The 19,320-nt window shown below is 42.6% G+C and overlaps 1 protein-coding gene across 2 annotated transcripts; it reads left to right on the top strand.

Moving 5' to 3' along the window:
- Positions 1-911: 911 nt before the first annotated feature.
- Positions 912-17,062, top strand: PLPBP (pyridoxal phosphate binding protein). Of its 2 annotated transcripts, none has more exons than XM_001492259.6 (8): positions 912-1,413; positions 3,355-3,462; positions 3,543-3,578; positions 4,073-4,148; positions 12,223-12,357; positions 14,024-14,166; positions 14,599-14,697; positions 15,656-17,062. In XM_001492259.6, exons 1-8 carry the CDS (start codon positions 1,315-1,317, stop codon positions 15,785-15,787), a joined length of 828 nt encoding a protein of 275 aa, XP_001492309.1. In that variant the 5' UTR covers positions 912-1,314; the 3' UTR covers positions 15,788-17,062. The 2 variants fall into 2 exon arrangements, with proteins under 2 accessions (XP_001492309.1, XP_023486307.2); XM_023630539.2 differs by lacking the exon at positions 912-1,413 and adding an exon at positions 2,890-3,022.
- Positions 17,063-19,320: the final 2,258 nt, after the last annotated feature.

Genomic DNA, 19,320 nt, shown 5'->3' with positions numbered 1-19,320 from the left:
ATCTCTACAGCAAACATCTATTATGTTCCCACCATAAAGGGCTATTCTAGTCATTTGTTTATATTCATCACTTTGGCAGAAGCAGAAATTATCAAGTCAAGAGACACTATATTTGAACACAATTACTCCTGATGTCTTCGGCAACCCTAGTTTACAGATAAGTATACCTGGTAAATGCAGATGTCCCAAAAAGAAGTCCTTGATGGCAAGGACCCTAGGTTCTGCCCAAAGTGATTTTCCCAGAGCAGACCATGTGAAATTCCATCATAGTTCCTGGGGCCTAGGAAGACGTGACAGAAGAAAGTAAGAATGTTGCCGTTTCTTTCTAGAAGGCTCTAAATAATGTTGATGGCCTTCACATTGCCCAGAGCTGGGCACACAGGAGACTCAAGAATTGGACTGAACTTGTGCTGAGCTCACGCTGGACTGTCCACAACTGCCTGGCCTCTCCTCGAGAAGGTAGCACTGGCCACAAGTGGCCGCTGACTGCTTCAAATATAGAAAGTATCAACCGAGGCAAGTTGTCAATCAAAACTATACTCCAGACTGGAACCTAAGTACGATAAGAAAGAAGTAAAATATCTCATTTAAAGTTTTCCTATTGGTTACATGTTGAAACCTTACTTTGGATATACTGGGTTAAATAAAATGTATTCGTTAAATATTTTTACTTTTTATGCGTCTATTAAAAATTGTTAAATTACGTACGTGGATCTCATATTTCTATGGCCAGCACCGGTCTAAAGATGACAAGAGAATTACCACGCATTTGAATCACGCCAAGTTCTTTAGAAAGAGCTTTCTTTTACATCTCTTAACGGTTCCTCGCAAGAATCACCCGAGATACTAAAAGCCACATCTCCGCCCTAGCAGCTTGTAATCTTGGTCCCCGCGCACAGACGTCTTGGTTCACAGCTGTGAACGCCAGGGACGGGCAAATTTGTGAGGCCTGTGGAAAGGGACTAGGACCCCGGGAACAGGCCCGAGTTTTGGGGGACAGGACGGGTCCCTTGCGGGGGCGGCTCAGGCGGCGCGACAGAGAAGCTCGCGGGCGGCCCAAGTACCACCCAGGAGCGCCTGGCACCGCCAACGCCACCACCGCGCCCGCGGCCAGGCCCGGGCGACCTCCCCAAGATGGCCGCTGAGGAGGGGCGGGGCCGCCCGTGACCCCGCCCCCGCACCGCCCGGGCCGATTGGGTGAGACGACGCGGTGGTGAGCGGTGATTGGCCCGCACAGAGCGTGAGTTGGGCGGGACCGGAAGGTGGTCGCGGCCCGGGGGTGCTGGGCCTGGGGCTCGGCGTTGGTCCCCAGGGATGTGGAGAGCTGGCAGCATGTCGGCAGAGCTGGGAGTCGGGTTCGCACTGCGGGCAGTGAATGAGCGCGTGCAGCAGGCGGTGGCGCGGCGGCCGCGGGTGAGGAAGGGGACCCCGTGGGGACGGTGGGCGGCCGCTTTGAGGAGGGGGACACCTGCGTAGGAGTGGGTCGTCACGCTGACGCACGGGGGTCTCCCGGAGGGGCGGGACCCGACCGCCGCCTTGCGTTGGTGCAGGTGGCAGGGCACCTGAAAGGCTAGCGAAGAGTTTGGTCAGCGACCTCCCGGTGAGTCTGTCAGGCTCTCTGGAGGTTGGCTTAGTGGGAGCAGAAGGTATCCGCTACCCCGGGAGAAGGACCGGTTTCCAGGCGCCGCGGCCATTGGCCATCCCGCCCGGTGTAGGGGTCGACAGCCTCAGTGGATGGGAGGAGGGCCAGGCCCGTGCCCAGATGCTACAAGAGAAGACGGCTACCACAAGAGCACCCAGAGGAGGCCAGATCTGCCCAAGATCACGTGTGTGGCGGCGTCTGGCAGCTAGTAGATGCTCAGTAAATGTCACTTCCACCCGTGAGCGGAGGACTTGGAGGCACAGGAGCCACACTTGCGCGTTTGGGGCCGGAGGGAGCTGACATCCAATCCCAAGCAGTTTAAGGGGCGATTTTTTTTCCTTATGTTTATTTTGTCTGCTCTTGGGGTTTCATTAGACCAAAGGTCAATGTCTGCCCCGCTCAGTGCAGGCTTAAGCTGAATGGTGTGGAATGAGACAGACCAGAACAAGGAGGTCAGTGGTTTCTCTGATCAAGCATTTGTAATGTCAGAACTCAGAATGCTGGCCTGGAGACAGAAGACCTGGATCATAGGCTTTCCTTGGCTACTAACTGGATGTTACCCTGAGCAAGTCACTTAACTACTCTGACGCTCAGTTTCCTCGTCTGTACAGACAATGGAATGAGCTCTGAAAGCTCTCAGTTCCCTTCTGGGGTTAATGTTCTATGATTCCCCGAGAAAAATCCAGGGATTCCCCTAATAAACGTCACTCTGGGAGGTTCTCCTAGCATGACTGATGCAGATGGGCTGCCTGTTCCACTTTTCCCTCTGGAAACCGTCAGTTCCTCAACATAATCCTAGGAATTATGACACGGTCTCATGAAAGGCTGGCAGTGCCACCCTCAGAAGGTAGAGGAAACTCTTTGCTAATTGATCTGACCCTTCAGGCCCTTTGGGAATGCTGTGACTCTGTGAAAATCCAGAGGGTGTTGGGGCACATGAGAACTGAGCTGTGTAAGGACTGGGTGACTGTCTTCTCTTCCCGCCACTGTGGATTTGGTTGCAGCAGAATGGAGGAAACCCCTGCTCTTTATGGAATGGCCATGAGAGGGGGCCTGATAGGCCCAGTCCTGAGTCCAGAGTTTTTTGTGTCCCTCCCTCAGTTCTGCCATTGTTCTTGATTCAATTGAACAGTAAATTACATACATAGTTATCCTAAGTGGGCCCCTTTTGAGAGTGAACGGGGGCAATATTAATAATTATACCAGGACCAAAATGAATTTCCACAACAGTTAACCTTGGCGTTTTAGAACCCAGAAGGCCTTCCTTCCAGTCAGAGTGATGCCTTCCTTTAACCCTCCAACCTTGGTATGCAAGAGAACCATCTGGAGAGTTTGTTAGAAAGGAAATTCTCGGACTCCAGCCCCAGAGGTTCAGATCCAGTAAGTGTGGAGTGGGACCCAGGTGCCGATGCAGTTGGTCAAAGACTGCGTTTTATGGAAATACTGCTTTTACTACCTACCTTGCTCTCCTGAGAGAGAAATGTCTTTTGATAGATAGTAAAGTGGCTAATGTATTAGATTTAGATGCCATGTACAACAAAGACATTTGATCAACATTATTTGATACTGATCTCCCTACAGTATTAGAAAAGTAGAGCTTACCAGATGCTAAGTTGAGATCCATGCCAATCTGTTCTCTGGGATCTATCGCACAGGGCTTATTGGGGTAATATTCCCAAAGTTCACTCATCTGGCTCTTTCCCTCTCGACAGGATCTCCCAGCCATCCAGCCCCGGCTAGTAGCAGTCAGCAAAACCAAACCTGCAGACATGGTGATCGAGGCCTACAGTCATGGCCAGCGCACTTTCGGGGAGAACTATGTAAGAGCCTTGTGCCAAACTGCCTTTGGGAGAGTCGTGATTGCCAGGCTCTTCTTACTTGTTCTGTTTTTACCTTTTAGGTTCAGGAACTGCTAGAAAAAGCATCAAATCCTAAAGTAAGTGGATATCTAAATTCTTGAGTTTGTATCTAAATCTTGGGTCTTCAGTAGAAAATTAGACCCATGTTGGTGGTTGGGTTTCAGAGCAGGAGGCTGGGCTGGCGGTAGAAATGGCCACGTTCACCTTGAGCCCCAAATACTTCTCAGCTCAATTTTCTTTGTTAAGACTAGAGTTTTCTCTTTGGCGGCTTTTTGGATATGGTGATTTTAGGAGCTTGCTGTGATCTTGGATCCTTTTGAGATTTGAAAGCTTTAATCAGTTCATCTTTAAGGGGCGATATCTGAAAGATGGAGGGAGTTGATGGGAACGAGGAAGAGAAACAGAACAGAAGCCTTAGGTTTTTCCCTGAGTATCCTCAGGAGCCTGGCTGAAGATGGTGAGAGTGGTTTATTGCGCAGATATGAAAAGTAAGAAGGGAGTGTGCAAGGTATTTGAGCTGGCAAGGCCTCCGTAAAATCTAAGTCAAACATAGTTACCTTTTTCTCTTCAGATCCTGTCTTCGTGTCCTGAGATCAAATGGCACTTCATCGGCCACCTACAGAAACAAAATGTCAACAAATTGATGGGTAAGACAAAAGTCTAAGTGTGAAGACAAACTGTCTCCATCATTGTATCATTTATACTACCTTCTGTGGAAAAGAGAACAGCTTTTGGGGTTTCTTTTGGGAAAGAAATCTTAGTTCGTAATATAAGGAGAAGACACCATACCAAGAACAGAATGAATTCACAATTGACTGGGTTATATATACTTGGAAACTTCCCCTACCTTGTGTCAGGTGTTATCTGGTGGTCTTTCAGATAAATTGTGGCCCATAAAATGTTTCATCTGGCAAAGGAGACATTTTTATCCTTTTCTCTTTAAATGAAAGACTATAATAAATAAAATACAATAATATAAATACAATATATAATGATAAAATACAATGTACAGTGAAATAAGTAAAGTACGATAAAATTAAGAATTAACTACAGTAAAGACTTCACTGCATGACAATGACATGTGGAGATCTTTATGAGTAACTGAATACTTAATTCTCTCAAGGTGTCAAAATGAAAATAACCTGTATTTATTTTGTTAAACAGCTTTGCTGAAGTGTAATTGACTTACAGTAAATTGCACATATTTAAAGTGTACAATCTGATAAGTTTTGACATATGGTAGTGCCTGTCACAATAATGAAAATAATAAACATATCCATCACCCCTAAAAGTTTCCTCCTGCCCTTTGTAACCACTCCCTCCCACTCCCCCCACCACCCCTCCTCCTCCAGTCCTACCTACCTGCTTTCTATCACTAGAGGAGAGTTTACATTTTTAAGAGTTTTATTTACATGCAGTCACAAAGTATGTATTTTTGTGTGTCTGACTTCTCTCACTCAGCATCTTTATTTTGAGGCCCATGATGTTGAAATGTGTATCAGTGGTTCACTCCTTTTCATTTGTTTATGCATTCACCTGATGGACATTTGGGTTGCTTCTAGTTTTTGGCTGTTACAAAAAAATTTTTATAAGTCTTTGTATGGACTTTCCCTTTTCTCTTGGAATAAATCCCTAGGAGTAGAATGGCTGAATCACATAATAAATGTATGTTTAACTTTTTTAAAAATTCTGGTAAAATACACGTAACATAAAATTTACCATCTTAGCCATGTTTAAATATACAGTTCAGTGTCATTAAGTGCGTTCACATTGTTTGCAACCATTACTACTATCCATCTCTAGAACTCTTTTTATCTTGCAGAGCTGAAACTCTGTACCCATTAGATATGTTTAACTTTTTAAGAAACTGCCAGACTATCCCCCAAAGTGGTCGTGCCATTTTACATCCCCACCAGCAGTGTTCACGTTCCTCCACATCCTCACCAACACTTCATCGGGTCAGTCTTTCGATTTTAGCCTTTCTAATAGGTGTGTGGTGGTGCCCTTGCACTTCCCTAATAGCTAGTGACGTTGAACATCTCTCACAAGTTTGCATCTGTTTATTTTTGGTGAAGTGTCTATTAAAGTCTTTTTCCTGTTTTCTAATTGGATTTTCTTACTTTGGAGACAGGAGAGTTCTTTATGTATCCTGCATTTCCATATAAACCAACTTGTCAGTTTCTACCCAAAAAAATCAAAAGTCCTGCCAGGTTTTTTATTGGGTTTGTATTGAATCTATAGATCAATTTGGGGAACATTTTGAGATACTAAAAATATTGAATCTCCCAACACATTAACAAGGTATAGCTCAGAATTTATTTAGGTCTTCTTTCATTTCTCTCAGTAATATTTTATAGTATTCCTTGTACAGGTTTTCCTCATCTTTTGTCAGATGTATATCTAAGATTTTCATATTTTTGATGCTATTTATTGATGCTATTAATGCTATGGCTTCAATATGTGATTGTTGCTAATCTGTAGAAATACAGTTTATTTCTGTGTATTCATCTTGTATCCTGCAACCTTGCTAAACTCACTTATTCTAGAAGCTTTTTTTTGTAGATTCCATAAAATTTTCTACATGGACAATCATGTCATCTATGAATAAAGACAATTTAGTTCCTCTTTTCTAATCTGAATGTCTTTTATTTCTTTTTCTTGCCTTATTATACTAGCAAGGACCTCCAGTACAATGTTGAATAAAAGGGCTAAGAGTGAACATGTAGGTTTTTCATAGATGTCCTTTATCAGAAGAAGGAATTTCCTTTCTAATCCTAGTTTACTAAGAGGTTTTATCAGGAATAGATGTTGGATTTTGTCAAATGCTTTTACTGAGTCTGTTGAAATGATGATGTGGTTTTTCTTTTTTAATTTGTTACCATGTTGAATTACATTTATTGATTTTCAAATGTTAAACCAACTCTGCGTTCATGGGGGTAAACCCACTTGGTCATGAAGTATCATCCTTTTAATATAGTGTTTCATTTGATTTGTTAAATTTTGCTTAGATTTTTGCATCTATATTCACAAAAGATGTTGGTTTGTAGTTTTCTTTTTTTTGTAATATCTTTTTTGAAGGTTGGTATCATGGTAATGCTAGCCTTATGGAATGAATTGGGAAGTATTCCCTTCTTTTCAATCTTTTGGAAGAATTTATGTGGAATTAGTATTATCTCTGCCTTAACTGTTTAGTGAAATTCACCAGTGAAGCCTAGAGTTTTCTTTGTGGGAAGGTTTTTAACTATAGTTTCAATTCTATTAATTGTCATAGGGCTATTCACATAATCTGTTTCTTCTTGGGTGAGCTTTGTTACTTTTTGTCTTTCAAAGAGTTGGTCCATTTCATCTAAGTTAATTTATGAGTATAGGATTGTGTATAACATCTCTGTATTATCCTTTTAATATCTGTAGAATCTGTAGTGATGTCAGTTCATTCCTGATATTGGTAATTTGTGTCTTCTGTTTTTTTTCCTAGTCCATCTGGCTAGAGATTTATCAATTTTATCAATCTTCTTAGAACAGCTTTTAGTTTCATTCATTTTTTCTATTGTTTTATTATTATAATATATAAACAAAAATAATGTATTGTGGGATTTATAACACATAAAAGTAAAATGCATGACAACAATAGCATAAAGAAGGGAAAGGGAGAAACAGAAGTACACTATTAGAAGATTCTTAAACTATATGTGAAGTGGTATAACACCACTTAAAGGTAGATTGTGATAAAAACTGTAAAGCACCAAAAAAATAGCACAATAGAGATTTATAGCTAATGTCAGCAAAGGAGATTAAATGGAGTCATAAAAAATATGTGAAATGAGGGGGCCGGCCCGGTGGCATAGTGGTTAAGTTTGTGCAGTCTGCTTCAGCAGCCTGGGGTTTGCCAGTTTGGATCGTGGGCATGGACCTACACTCCAGTCATCAAGCCACTGTGGCAGTGTCCCACATACAAAATAGAGGACATTTGGCACAGTTGTTAGCTCAGGGCCGATCTTCCTCACCAAAAAATAAAAAGTAAAAATATGTGAAATGGTATCTCATTGTAGTTTTGATTTCTTTTCCCTAATGACTAAATTAATGAAGTTGATCATCTTTTCATGTGCTTATTGACCATTTGTATATCTTCTTTGGAGAAATGTTTATTTAGGTCCTTTGTGCATTTTTTAATTGGGTTATTTGTGTTTTTATTATTGAGTTGTAAAAGTTCTTTATATATTCTGGGTACCAGTCCCTTATCATATATATGATTTGCAAATATTTCCTTTCCTTCCATGGGTTGTCTTTTCACATTCTTGATGGTATCATTTATACTACAAAAGTTTTTCATTTTAATGTACTTCGATTTTTCTATTTTTTCTTTTGTGGCTTGTGCTATTAGTGTCATATCTAAGAAATCCAAGATCATGAAGATTTTCTTCTAAGAGCTTTATAGTGTTAGCCCTCACATTTGGGTCTATTTGAGTTAATTTTTGTGTATAATCTAAGGAAGAGATCCACCTTCATTCTTTCCTGTTGAATTTTTTTGCTCCTTCACCTCTATTTTTTTTTTTTTAAGATTTTATTTTTTTCCTTTTTCTCCCCGAAGCCCCCCAGTACATAGTTGTATATTCTTCGTTGTGGGTCCTTCTAGTTGTGGCATGTGGAACGCTGCCTCAGCGTGGTTTGATGAGCAGTGCCATGTCGGCACCCAGGATTCGAACCAACGAAACACTGGGCCGCCTGCAGCGGAGCACAGGAACTTAACCACTCAGCCACGGGGCCAGCCCCCTTCACCTCTATTTTTGAGAGAGATGTTTGCTAACTGTAGAATTCTACGTTGACAGTCTTTTCTTTTATTTATTTTTTATTTTAAAGGTAAAATTTTAAAATCTTTGTCTTTTAAAGACCATCTCACTTGCATTGTTTCCAACAAGAAATAAGATGTCATCCTTATCTTTGTTCTTCAGTATGTAACATGTTTTTTTCCTTCTGGCTACTTTTAAGATTTCCTCATTATCTCTGGTTTTGAGCAATTTGATTATGATGTGCCTTGGTGTAATTTTCTTTATGTTTCTTGTGTTTGGGGTTCATTGAGCTTCTTGGATCTGTGGGTTTATAGTTTTCATCAAGTCTAGAAATTTTTTAGGCATTGTTTCTTCACATGTATTTTCTGCCTCGCCCTTCTCTTCTCTGGGGACCCCAATTACCTGTTGGGCTGCTTGAGGCGATGCTCTTCTCTGTGTCTCATTTTGGGTAATTTGTTCCAGGTAACTAATCTTTTCTTTGGCATTGTCTAATTTGTGATTAATCCCATCAGTGAATTTTTCATCTCACACATTATAGTTTTCATACTAGAAGTTCAGTTTGGGTCTTTTTTATCTCTTCTACATCTGTGTGTATGTGTGTGTGTGTGCGTGCGTGTTAGGAAGATTGGCCCTGAACTAACATCTGTTGCCAATCTTCTTTCTTTTTGCTTGAGGAAGACTATCACTGAGCTAACATCTGAGCCCATCTTCCTCCACCTTATGTGGGATGCCACTGCAGCATGGCTTGACAAGCAGTGCGAGGTCCGCACCCGGAATCCAAACCCACAAACCCCAGGCCGCCAAATTGCAGCACGCGAACTTAACCACTACACCACTGAGCCAGCCCCACTATTTTTTTTAACATATGGAACATAGTGAATGATAACTGTTCTAATGTTCTGTCTACTGATTCTGTCATCTTTGTCGATCTGGAGCAGTTTCAATTGATTAACTCATTATGTATCATATTTTCCTGCCTTTTTAAATGCCTGGTCATTTTTGTTTGGACAACCAGACATTGTGAATTTTGTCTTGCTGGGTGCTGGCCATTTTTGTATTCCTATAAATATTCTTGAGCTTTGTTAAATTACTTTCCCAGGGTACAGTTAAATTTAATTACAGTTAAATTACTTGGCAACAGTTTGATCCTTGCAAGTCTTACTTTTAAGATTAGTTGGTGTGACCAGAGCAGAGCTTAGTCTAGGGTTAATTCCCCACTACGGAGGCGAGACCCTTCTGTGGACTGTCCCCAGTGCCCCATGAATCTTGAGTGTTCCGGCCTAACTGCTAGGGATGGGCACTATTCCATGCCCTGCGTGAACATCAGGCACTGTTTCTTCTCATCCTTTCAAATCATCCTTTCACCGGCCTTGGGTAATTCTTCCCATGCTTGCGCTGATCAGGACCCAGCTGAATACTGGAGGGGAGCGCTTTGCAAACCACCCACATTCCCTTTGTGTGCAGCGCTGTCTTATCTCCTGTTCCGTCCTCTGAACTCCGGCTGCCATAGTCTTTCCAGATTCAGCTCATCTCCTTGACTCAAGATCCACCACATTCTCCCTGTGTTCCCCTTCCGTGTGCCACATCCTACAAACTCTCAGGCAGTCACCTGGGGCATCCGTAGGGCTCCCTTCGTTTGTTTCTCATCCCTCTGGGATCACTGTGTTTCACTGCATGATATCCAGTTCTGGTAAACCATCGTTTCATGTGTCTTTCATATATTTTGTCCATTTGGTTGTTCACGTGGAGGATAAATCTGGTCCCTGTTCTCCATCTTGTCTGGAAGTAGAAGTCTAGTATGTTATTTTTAAAAGACGTTTCATATTGGGTGTGGGAGTAGTAGGGAGCCTCTTTATACTTAATAAACGGCAGCAGGACAATCAGCTTTTTATTTGAGAAATAAGTAAGTTAGATTTCCTTCCTCACAGTGCAGATTCCAGCTAGATTAAAGAATCTTAACTTGAAAACCAAAACCATAAAAGTATTAGAAGAAAATATAGGAAAATATTGTTATTTTCTCTGGCTAGGAAAAGGCCTAAGTAAAACATAAAGTCTGGAAACCATAAAAGAAACAACTAGCATATTTGATTACACAAAAATTAAAGCCTTCTTATGTCAAAGCAAAAGGGAAGCACAGACAGGCGGAAAAATAATATTTTTTAAAAGGGGAAGCGGTTAGTGTCCTGAATACATAAAGAGCTATAATTTTTTTAATCTATAAGGAAAAAATAGGAAAAAGCAAGAACAGACAATTTACAAGGACAAAAAATACAAAAGGCCAATAGTCAAATGAGAAATACTCAACCTCAATAAGAGGAATGCATAATAAATTCTACTTTTCACCAATCAACTTTGGTAATTGGTGATTGGTGAAAATGATTGAAATGAAAAAAATGATTGAATGATAGGTGATTGGTGAAAATGATAACGACCTCTAATATCCAGTGTTTTGAGAGCGTGAGGAAAGGAACTCTCCTATATTTTGCCAGGAAGATTCTAAAATAAGTTTTTTGGGGTTGGTAATAGTTCACACAATCTAAATTGTACTTCCTCCTTGACTAGTAATTTCAATTCTAGAACTCACGTATCATATAGCAATAGTTGTATATATGCACACAGATCTATGTCTAAGCTTTGATTTGTAGTAAAAAGTAAGAAAGGATCTAATGTCCATTAACGAGAGGAAGAGTTAAGTAAATTGTGATTGTCTGTTCTGTGGAAGCTGCAGCTGTTAAAAAGTACTAGCAAATCTTTGGTGCTGATGTGGAAAAATCTATATTTATTGCTAACTGGAAGCAAGGAACTCACAGAACATTTAGTGTGATCCAATGTATGTGTCATTTAAAAAACAGAAGGTTAACAAGAAATTATACATTTAGGGTGTGTGTTTGACTGGGTGGAGATACACTAAAGTAAGTCCGGGAGAATCCCCATCCCAGAGGTAATAGCGGTAGCCTCTCGGGTCAGAGCCTTTGACTTTTAACCACATGTACTTCTATATTGCTTTCTTTTTTTTTGTATCAAGGATGTATACTTTTTGTCATTTTTTAAAATAGTTATTTTTTAAACGAAGTAGCCTGAGCTCAGATTCAGTATTAAGAATGGAGTCCATTTGCCTTAGTTCAAATCACAGCTCTAATATTTGTTAATTTTGTAAACTGGAATAAACTTTATCCTTTCTGAGCCTCACTTTCCCCATCTATAAAATGGAGATGATAATGGGGCTTCATGAACCATGGTGAAGATTAAAAAGAAATCGTTCATGTAAAATGGTTAGCACCTTGCCTGGAGGATGTCAGTGTTCTGTAAAAGTAAATTCGCTGCTGTTGCTTCTGTTTTGTTGTTGTTATTTATCTGAGGCAAGACTGAAGCTTCATTTCACATGCATCTTTGGAAAAGAGGATGGTCTTGATGACCTCAGCCTCCCACTCAGGTTTCCGTGTTCGGATCATCCTGATGTCCTTGTTGAGTAAGGCGCCCCCATCCCAGAGAGTTTAAGAACATGGCGGTGTCAGGCCAGGGGGCACTGTGGCTTCCACAGATTATCCTGTCTTCACTGTCATCTTGACCTGCTTCTCTCAGTTGAACTGAGATTTAATCAGACCAGGCCTGCTTTTAGGAATCTCTGCAGTTATCAGTGTCTTGACGTGTGTGGATACATACGCTGCCCGATTGTGTATGTCTGCGTTTCCTTTCCCTTATTTGTCTTTGCTGATCAGACAGCAAAGAGGAATCTGACATTTGATGATGTCTGATTCAAAAATGGTCTGACAGTCAAACTTATATCTAGTAAAACTCCCACATAAATCTCAGCAGATCTGAAACTTAACTGCCTTTTTCTTTAAATTAGTTTTCCATCTACCAAGAAAAGATTTGCTATGTGTTGTGTGCTCAGTGGTGAGTGAAGAATTACCTTGCCTCTCTCTCATTACAGCTGTCCCCAATCTCTCCATGCTGGAAACAGTGGATTCTGTGAAGCTGGCAGACAAAGTGAACAGTTCGTGGCAGAAAAAAGGCTCTCCTGAAAGGCTAAAGATTATGGTTCAGATTAACACCAGTGGAGAGGAGAGTAAGTGACGAGACCTGGACTGGAGGTTTTTCTTCCCTTTGGATGGCTGAGGCTTAGGAAGAAGGGCAGGCATGGGTGTCTGACAGCGAAGGTTATAGAAGGCCATCCCAGGCCTTTAATCATGCTGTTGCATGTAGGATCTAGATGGCGTGACATCAAGCTGGTCCACATGTTATTCTTTAATGCGTCATCATTTGTTTCTTCTTAATTTTTGAGGAGGCAGACAAGGGATCAAGAAGGGGATTGTGACTCAGATCTCCTGGAAATTCCCAGAAGTCACCATCACTCCTGAAAGAGATTGCAGACTTACCTGTATAATACTTCTCGGGTCTTAAAAAAATTATTTGGAGATTTGAAAAATTATTGGGAGAGAATAGAAGAAAAATCACCGTGAGCACCTGTCAGTGAATATCTTTATGGGGCTTAGGTTAACAGTGTAACACAGTGAACAGAGCATGGGCTTTGAAATCAGACAGCTCTGGGGTTTGTGGCTCCACCATTTTCCAGCTGTGTAACCTTGGGTAAGTTACTTAACCTCTCTGGACCTCAGTTTCCTTGTCTGGCAATGATATCATCATAGTACCTACTTCAGAGGGTGTTGTGAGGATTGAATGTGGGAACACAGGTAGAGCTGTTGGCATAGAACCCTGTACATCTTCCCTGTTAGCCGTTTAAGTGTTTACAGATCAGTCATGTGCTTATGACCGTCAGAGCACCAGTATTCACCAAATCTTAGCATAAAGGAGCTCGGTCTAGGCCCTGGAGTCAGGCACCTGGTTCAGATCCCAGTTCCACAGTTCCTAGTTGTGTGACCTTGGGAAAGGCACTTAGCCTCCCTGTGCCTCCGTTTCCGCATCTTTAGAACGGAGATAATAAGAGTACTTACTTCATAGAGTTACTGGGTTAAATAAAAAGCTCTTAGGACGTGGCACATGTGTCTGGCGCGTAGATGTTCTGTAATTTTTAACAATTATCATTATATACACTTACACCTAGATTATAACTATATTACATTACCAATATAGGTAAATCTGAAATCGACTCCAGATCGAGTCTTCATTATACCATTTCTTGATAATTAGCTATCCTTGCCCTAATTAAGGATTGAAGTGAATGTTCTTGGCATCTCCATTTGATAAATGAGGGAAAGACCATATCAGTAATCTTTATAACTGCACAACAAACAATCACGTGCTGCAGATTCTCCCTCTAGTTGTTAATTAGCATTAAATTTTGCAAATATATAGTCAAAACTGTGTAATATATGCTTGATTTTTAAGTTTTTTACAATTCTAATTAATAAAACCATAGAAATACCAGATTTGGAAAAATAATCCTCAGGTTAATCTGGCATTTTGGCAATGTGAATCTTCTTAATGTCCCAAGAAAAGCAATGTTTTTTCTTTTCTCTCTACTCTAGCTGTTCTCAGCTAAGATATTAAGACAGTAAAGAGAATCCAATTTATAGCCCTTTCCTTGAGAAATTCAGAACCTGCCCGGAAGGGGAGCAGCATAGAAAGTCTCGTTGGGGCTTGAGGATAAGTTCTTGCAAGAAGTCATCTTGTCTGAGTCATCTCCACCGTTATAAGGAGGCAGTGACAGTGGAGCCTTCCTCTGGCTGCTCAACACATTTTGGTACCAGTGTCCTCTCTTTCTGTTTTTGAAGGTAAACATGGCCTTCTGCCTTCGGAGACAGTAGCCACGGTGGAACACATAAAGGCCAAGTGCCCCAGCCTGGAGTTCGTGGGGCTGATGACCATAGGAAGCTTCGGGCATGATCTTAGTCAAGGACCAAATCCGGACTTCCAGGTACTGGGGGCCTGGGATGGGGGATTGTTCGTGCACTGAAGAAGCATCTCAGTGAAATGCTGTTGCAGGGCTGGCCTTGTAGTGAATGTCAGAGACATCCCAGACCGTGCCTGTCAGGTGTTATAACCCTCCTCTGAGCTCTTCTCATAAGGAAAGGAGAGAACAGGTTCCCAAACCTTCCTCACCTCAATTTAAACCAGGCCAAAACAGTCTTTAGAGAAAATGAGCTCTTTCTTCCTCTCCAGTGACTGCTAGTTTTTTTGAGAGTAGGAACAGTTTGCTAAAAACCCCTTCAGTAAGTTCTGGCAATTTGACGGGCCTTGAAAGCATAAGGAGTAAATAATCTTTGTCAGAGATGTTCAGATTCAGCCACTTTCAGGCATCCTTAAAGCAGGCAGGAGTAAAACAGGTGTCCTCTTGTCTTCCTGTCAGGTGTTACTGTCCCTCCGGGAGGAGCTGTGTAAGAAGCTGAGCATCCCCACTGAGCAGGTTGAGCTGAGCATGGGCATGTCCCTGGACTTCCAGCATGCAGTGAGTGTCCTGGGTGCCCTCACCTGCCTCGAGGGAGGGTCCAAAAGGCCACAGCAAGAGTGTTTTGGAGAAACCTTGGAAATGCCTCATCGTAGCAACAGGGCACCCATAGCAGTGGTTCTCAACTGTTCTAATGTCCCCCAGCCCCCTTCTTTTTTGAAATAAAATGTATAGAAATTAGAGCCTGACACATAATATTGTAAAACTCAATATAATTCTCTAAATGGAATATACAGTAAAACAAGAAATTAAACAATATTTTTTAAAGGCACTTCACTATGTAGATGCTTGGGCATGGGTATATGACAGTAGGTCGTAATGAAGTAGTCTGAAGTTGAATCTTATGTGTAGGGTCACTATGACTGCAACAGCTATAAATAGATACTGACATAGCTGTGCTGTGTTGGGAACTCAAATACATGATTTTCTGGAACAGTAAATAACTTGATAAAGCTCCATAATCAAAGTATAAACTTCCCTCTGTATAGACAGTAGTTAGATTTCTGGAAAATTGTATATATTAAAACAGCACAAAAATACTTTGTGCTTATAAGTAAAATGGAATTAGATCCTGTACTCAGACAATTATAAGGCGTTTTTTTCATGTACCTGCCCGTGGAACTTTAGAAAAGTGTGTGGGCTGAAGACGCCTCTTCCTTGTGCCCCTGTGTCCCACACACTGCGGGACCTCCAACATCCCTGGCCCCACCCAACTAAATGCCCATCATATTTCCCAATCACTGTGAAAGCCAAAGAAATCCTCACTTATTTCTTAAACACCCCCTTGGAGGTCGTATTGTCCCCGAGGAGAACCACTGCCCCATTGACCTCTTCAGCTGCATTATCGTTGTTCTTCATAGAAAACCCTTAAGGGCCAGAATGAGAGGAACAGCTTCAGCATTTGCTGTGTTTCATTATTTTAAACTCAGTCCTCGGTACTTTCTCTTCTTTCCCGCAGATTGAAGTAGGATCTACGAATGTCCGAATAGGAAGCACCATTTTTGGAGAGCGAGATCACTCAAAGAAACCTGCCCTGGACAAGTCCTCAGCAGACCTGAAGGCCCCGGTGGAGGTGGCCCAGGCACACTGAGCCAGGGACCAACCAGCAGTGGCTGACAGCCAGGGGCCCTGTCCAGAAGGCTAACTATGCACTCACCTGGATTTTCATTTGAGATTCCCTGTGTCACAGCACAGCCATGCTGTCCTTGTGACCTGCAGAGAGAACACTAATGATTATACGTGTTGATGAAAACCATCTGTGTTTAGTGTCTGACATAGGAAGCTCCCTTCAAGCGGTGGCTTTGGATTGGATTTGAGAAATCCAGACATTTCTGCAGAACAGATGCCAAATCAATAGCCAGGAATTGCGCTCAGTGTTGAATCCTGCCCAGGAGCACCAACCAACCCGTGAGTGACTTTCCCAGGTTACAATTTGGTCACTGATGCCTATAATCACCAAAATCAGAGGGATTCGCAGTGTCATCCCCTTTAATAGAAAATTCCCTCTGGTTACCAGCTTCCTACAAACCCCACTGAGTAATCATCTTTGCTGCTTTGGAGCAAGGGCATTTCTGCCCCCAGTTTCCAGCCCACCCAGTAGATATTTGTGTCTGCCCTGGAGTGGCAGTACAGGTAACTTCAGGGAGTGGCTCAATTAATGCTCCAAAACCAAATTGTTGCTCATGAGAGTTTGTGTCATTGGTCACCCCATGGTATTGACCCTGAAAATTACAGGGGTCACAGAAATAGTGCTTGGGCCTTTCTCACATCTTGCACAAGAGACAGGGCTTTGAGCTTTGTCCTCTGGGCCCTGCAGTGATGAGAATTTACTATTATGATTTCTCCTCCATTATAATCCTCTCTATGGTGATGTCTTATCAAAGACCACTGAATCTAGTGGCTCCCCAGAAATGAGAGATTCCTCCACAGCTGGCTCAGGCTCGCAGGTGCAGCAAGGCCTGGCTTAGAGTTCCTGCTCTAGGCACATTTATAGCCTCTGCTCCCCACTGTATTTATAAGCGAGAATTCTGCAACTCTTCTTGATTGTTAATAAAGTAGCAAGATGTTCAAAAACCAGAAAGCACAATTCTGAGATAGTCATGACAGATGACTTCAGTCTTGGTGGTTTATTTTCTAGAGGGTTTTTCTCTTATTTATTCAAGCCCCAGTCTTTATTTTATGAAATAACTTTCAGAACGTGATGCTGCTGCCGAATGTAATTTTGTAAAACTTAAACCTTTATGATTCCTGTCCTCTTTGGATCAAAACTATAGTGTGATATTTCAGAGTCTATTCAATAAAAATGTGAGTTTGAAGTATACCATCTGTGCCAATTACAAAGCAATTAAAAGATTTATTTTTCTGATCTGGTGTAGTGAGTGAGTACAACAGGAGGGGGCACTGGAAGCAACAGGAAGCAGCTGTGCCTGGCACTGGCCTTGTACCAGTGGGCTTTGGAGAAGGGCTTCCCTTGGGTTACAGATGCAGCTAAAGCCACACGGTGGATGAAAGAGGGATTCTGAACTTCTAAGGGCAGGAAAATTGTGCTTCTGCATTTCAGGAATTACAAAGTTTACCTCTTGCTGCAAGAAACTTTGAAATTGCCTCTAGATGGCGACGTTGGCCAACCTGAGGTGCAAGCACTAGGGCACCGGTCAGCAGATTACCCAGAAGGGACTCACCCTTGGTCACATTCCTTCTTTATAGGGCAGAAACCAGCCAGAGGGGACACAATGTTCCCAAGCAATAATGGCTGACGCTTGCAGAGCCACTAGATTCTTTCAGATACTTCGTTTCTTTGCTAACTCGACTGAGGGTCCCCAGGGTGGCTGTGGACCCCTTTGGGAGAAAGTGAAATGGTCTGAGCAATAACGAGCTCTGTGGCTTATTCCTAGAGATGGAGGACAACAAAGGAGGAGGCAAGCCAGGGGAGGTCAGATCAAACCCAGCAAAGGAAAGGAAACCAAAGTATGTCCACTGTACCCACAGCAGGCCGGGACCTCTTGCAGAGAGAAAATTGAGCAAAGCTGTGACGTTGTCTTTTGTTATACATGACAGGCAGCAGGTCTGAACACTCCCAGATTTTCCTCAAAGTGGTGACAGCACACTTCCTGAGTGACAGCAGCATGCTGTCCTGGGTCAGACCCGCCCATGCGGCCTAGCAGTCTCTGCTGTCAATGGCCTGGGCCCTTGTCTGCCTGGTGCCGGAAGGTTTGCATGCTCAGAGGCTCCCAATGATCCAGCACGGCTTTGTCCTTGGGAAGTTCCTCACAGCTTCTGACTACTGCATCTCTTAGCAAAGCGACCTCATAATACTCAAATTGTACTCCCCTGCTCCCTTTGTTGGACATTCATGGCACATAAAGCACTATCCCCCGTATTCCTCATTTTACCCTGGCAGCAGTTGGTACAGCAAGTTCGGCTCTTTGGCGGTATCTCTGTGGACAGGGCACTGAGAGCCAGGGAAAGGCTCGTGCGCTCCTTGTCTGAGGTCTGAGTGGGATGGTGGCAGGACAAAGAAACAAACTCAACACTCTTGACCTCTTGATTCCTGGTCCAGAGCTTGTCACCACACCACACTGGTGTCTTCTCTTGTCTCCAGCTTTAATAATTGGTAAGCGGCATATTCTTAGGTTTATAGGCTTAATTTAAGAGAACCTTATTATCAAAAAAGTAATGTATGTTTTTAGTCTGTTGTAATTGGTGAGAACTGATACATCTTAATGCAGAGCAAACTTTGAAACCACAAGCCGTGAGGATGAGAAGGAAAGAGAGAATTAAACCCAGCCTGAGTGGAATTAGCCTTCCCCGTCTGTCATTCCGTTTCCCTAACACACACATTCCTCCCCCAGATTCAGATTATCCTGCACACAGGCTGCAAGGCTCAGAGTGCAGAACTGCACCCCTCTCTTAGAGCTAGACTGGCAGTGAATTCTGTTCCCCAAGGCCAGACGAGGAGGAATGAGGTCAAATGGGACATTCCTAAAATCCAAGACATCTTTGTCCTTCTGAAAAGAAGTGGCCCCATGCTTTCCACCGAAGCTCTAAAGGAGGAAGGACTCGCCCACCAGTTCCTGAAGGGCTGCGATAAGGGTGCGTGTCATCGGCGGTGCAATTGGAAATGATTTGCTCTGGGAACTGTGACTGTCTTTACCATGAAATCTGTTAAATCTATTACATCAGCCTCATGACTAAGGGCAAAAGAATCCAAACCATCCACCCAGATGTCTTACTAATCTGCCCTCTCCCCTCAAGAAGCACATAGGTATAGAAAAGGGCTTTTTTTCCCACCCACTTTGCATCAAGGGGCACATACTACGACTGTGTGGTTGGGTAGCTCTTTCCAAGATAGAGGGCCCTTAAATTTAAGGTCCTCTCCTAGAAGCTCCTCAAAGTCCCAAGGGACCTCAGAGATAACACTTCTTTTCCTATAAAGTCCAGCACAGATAAGCTAAAATGGCGTGTAGTGGGGACAGAGGGAAGGACTTTTGGCATCCTTCTCGTATTTAAAATAAATTTTATAAGCCCCAACTCCCAAGCTTTGAAATCACAAAGGAGCAGAAGCCACCCTTCGAGTGCCGGCGTGTCTTTATTCCCACTGGCTGGCTGGCTGTGCCCGCGACA

The sequence above is a fragment of the Equus caballus genome, chromosome 27 (assembly GCF_041296265.1).
Source record: "Equus caballus isolate H_3958 breed thoroughbred chromosome 27, TB-T2T, whole genome shotgun sequence".
Lineage (NCBI taxonomy): Eukaryota > Metazoa > Chordata > Mammalia > Perissodactyla > Equidae > Equus > Equus caballus.
The sequence above is the reverse complement of the archived record's forward strand: the minus strand, read 5'-3'. Positions and strand labels throughout refer to the sequence as shown.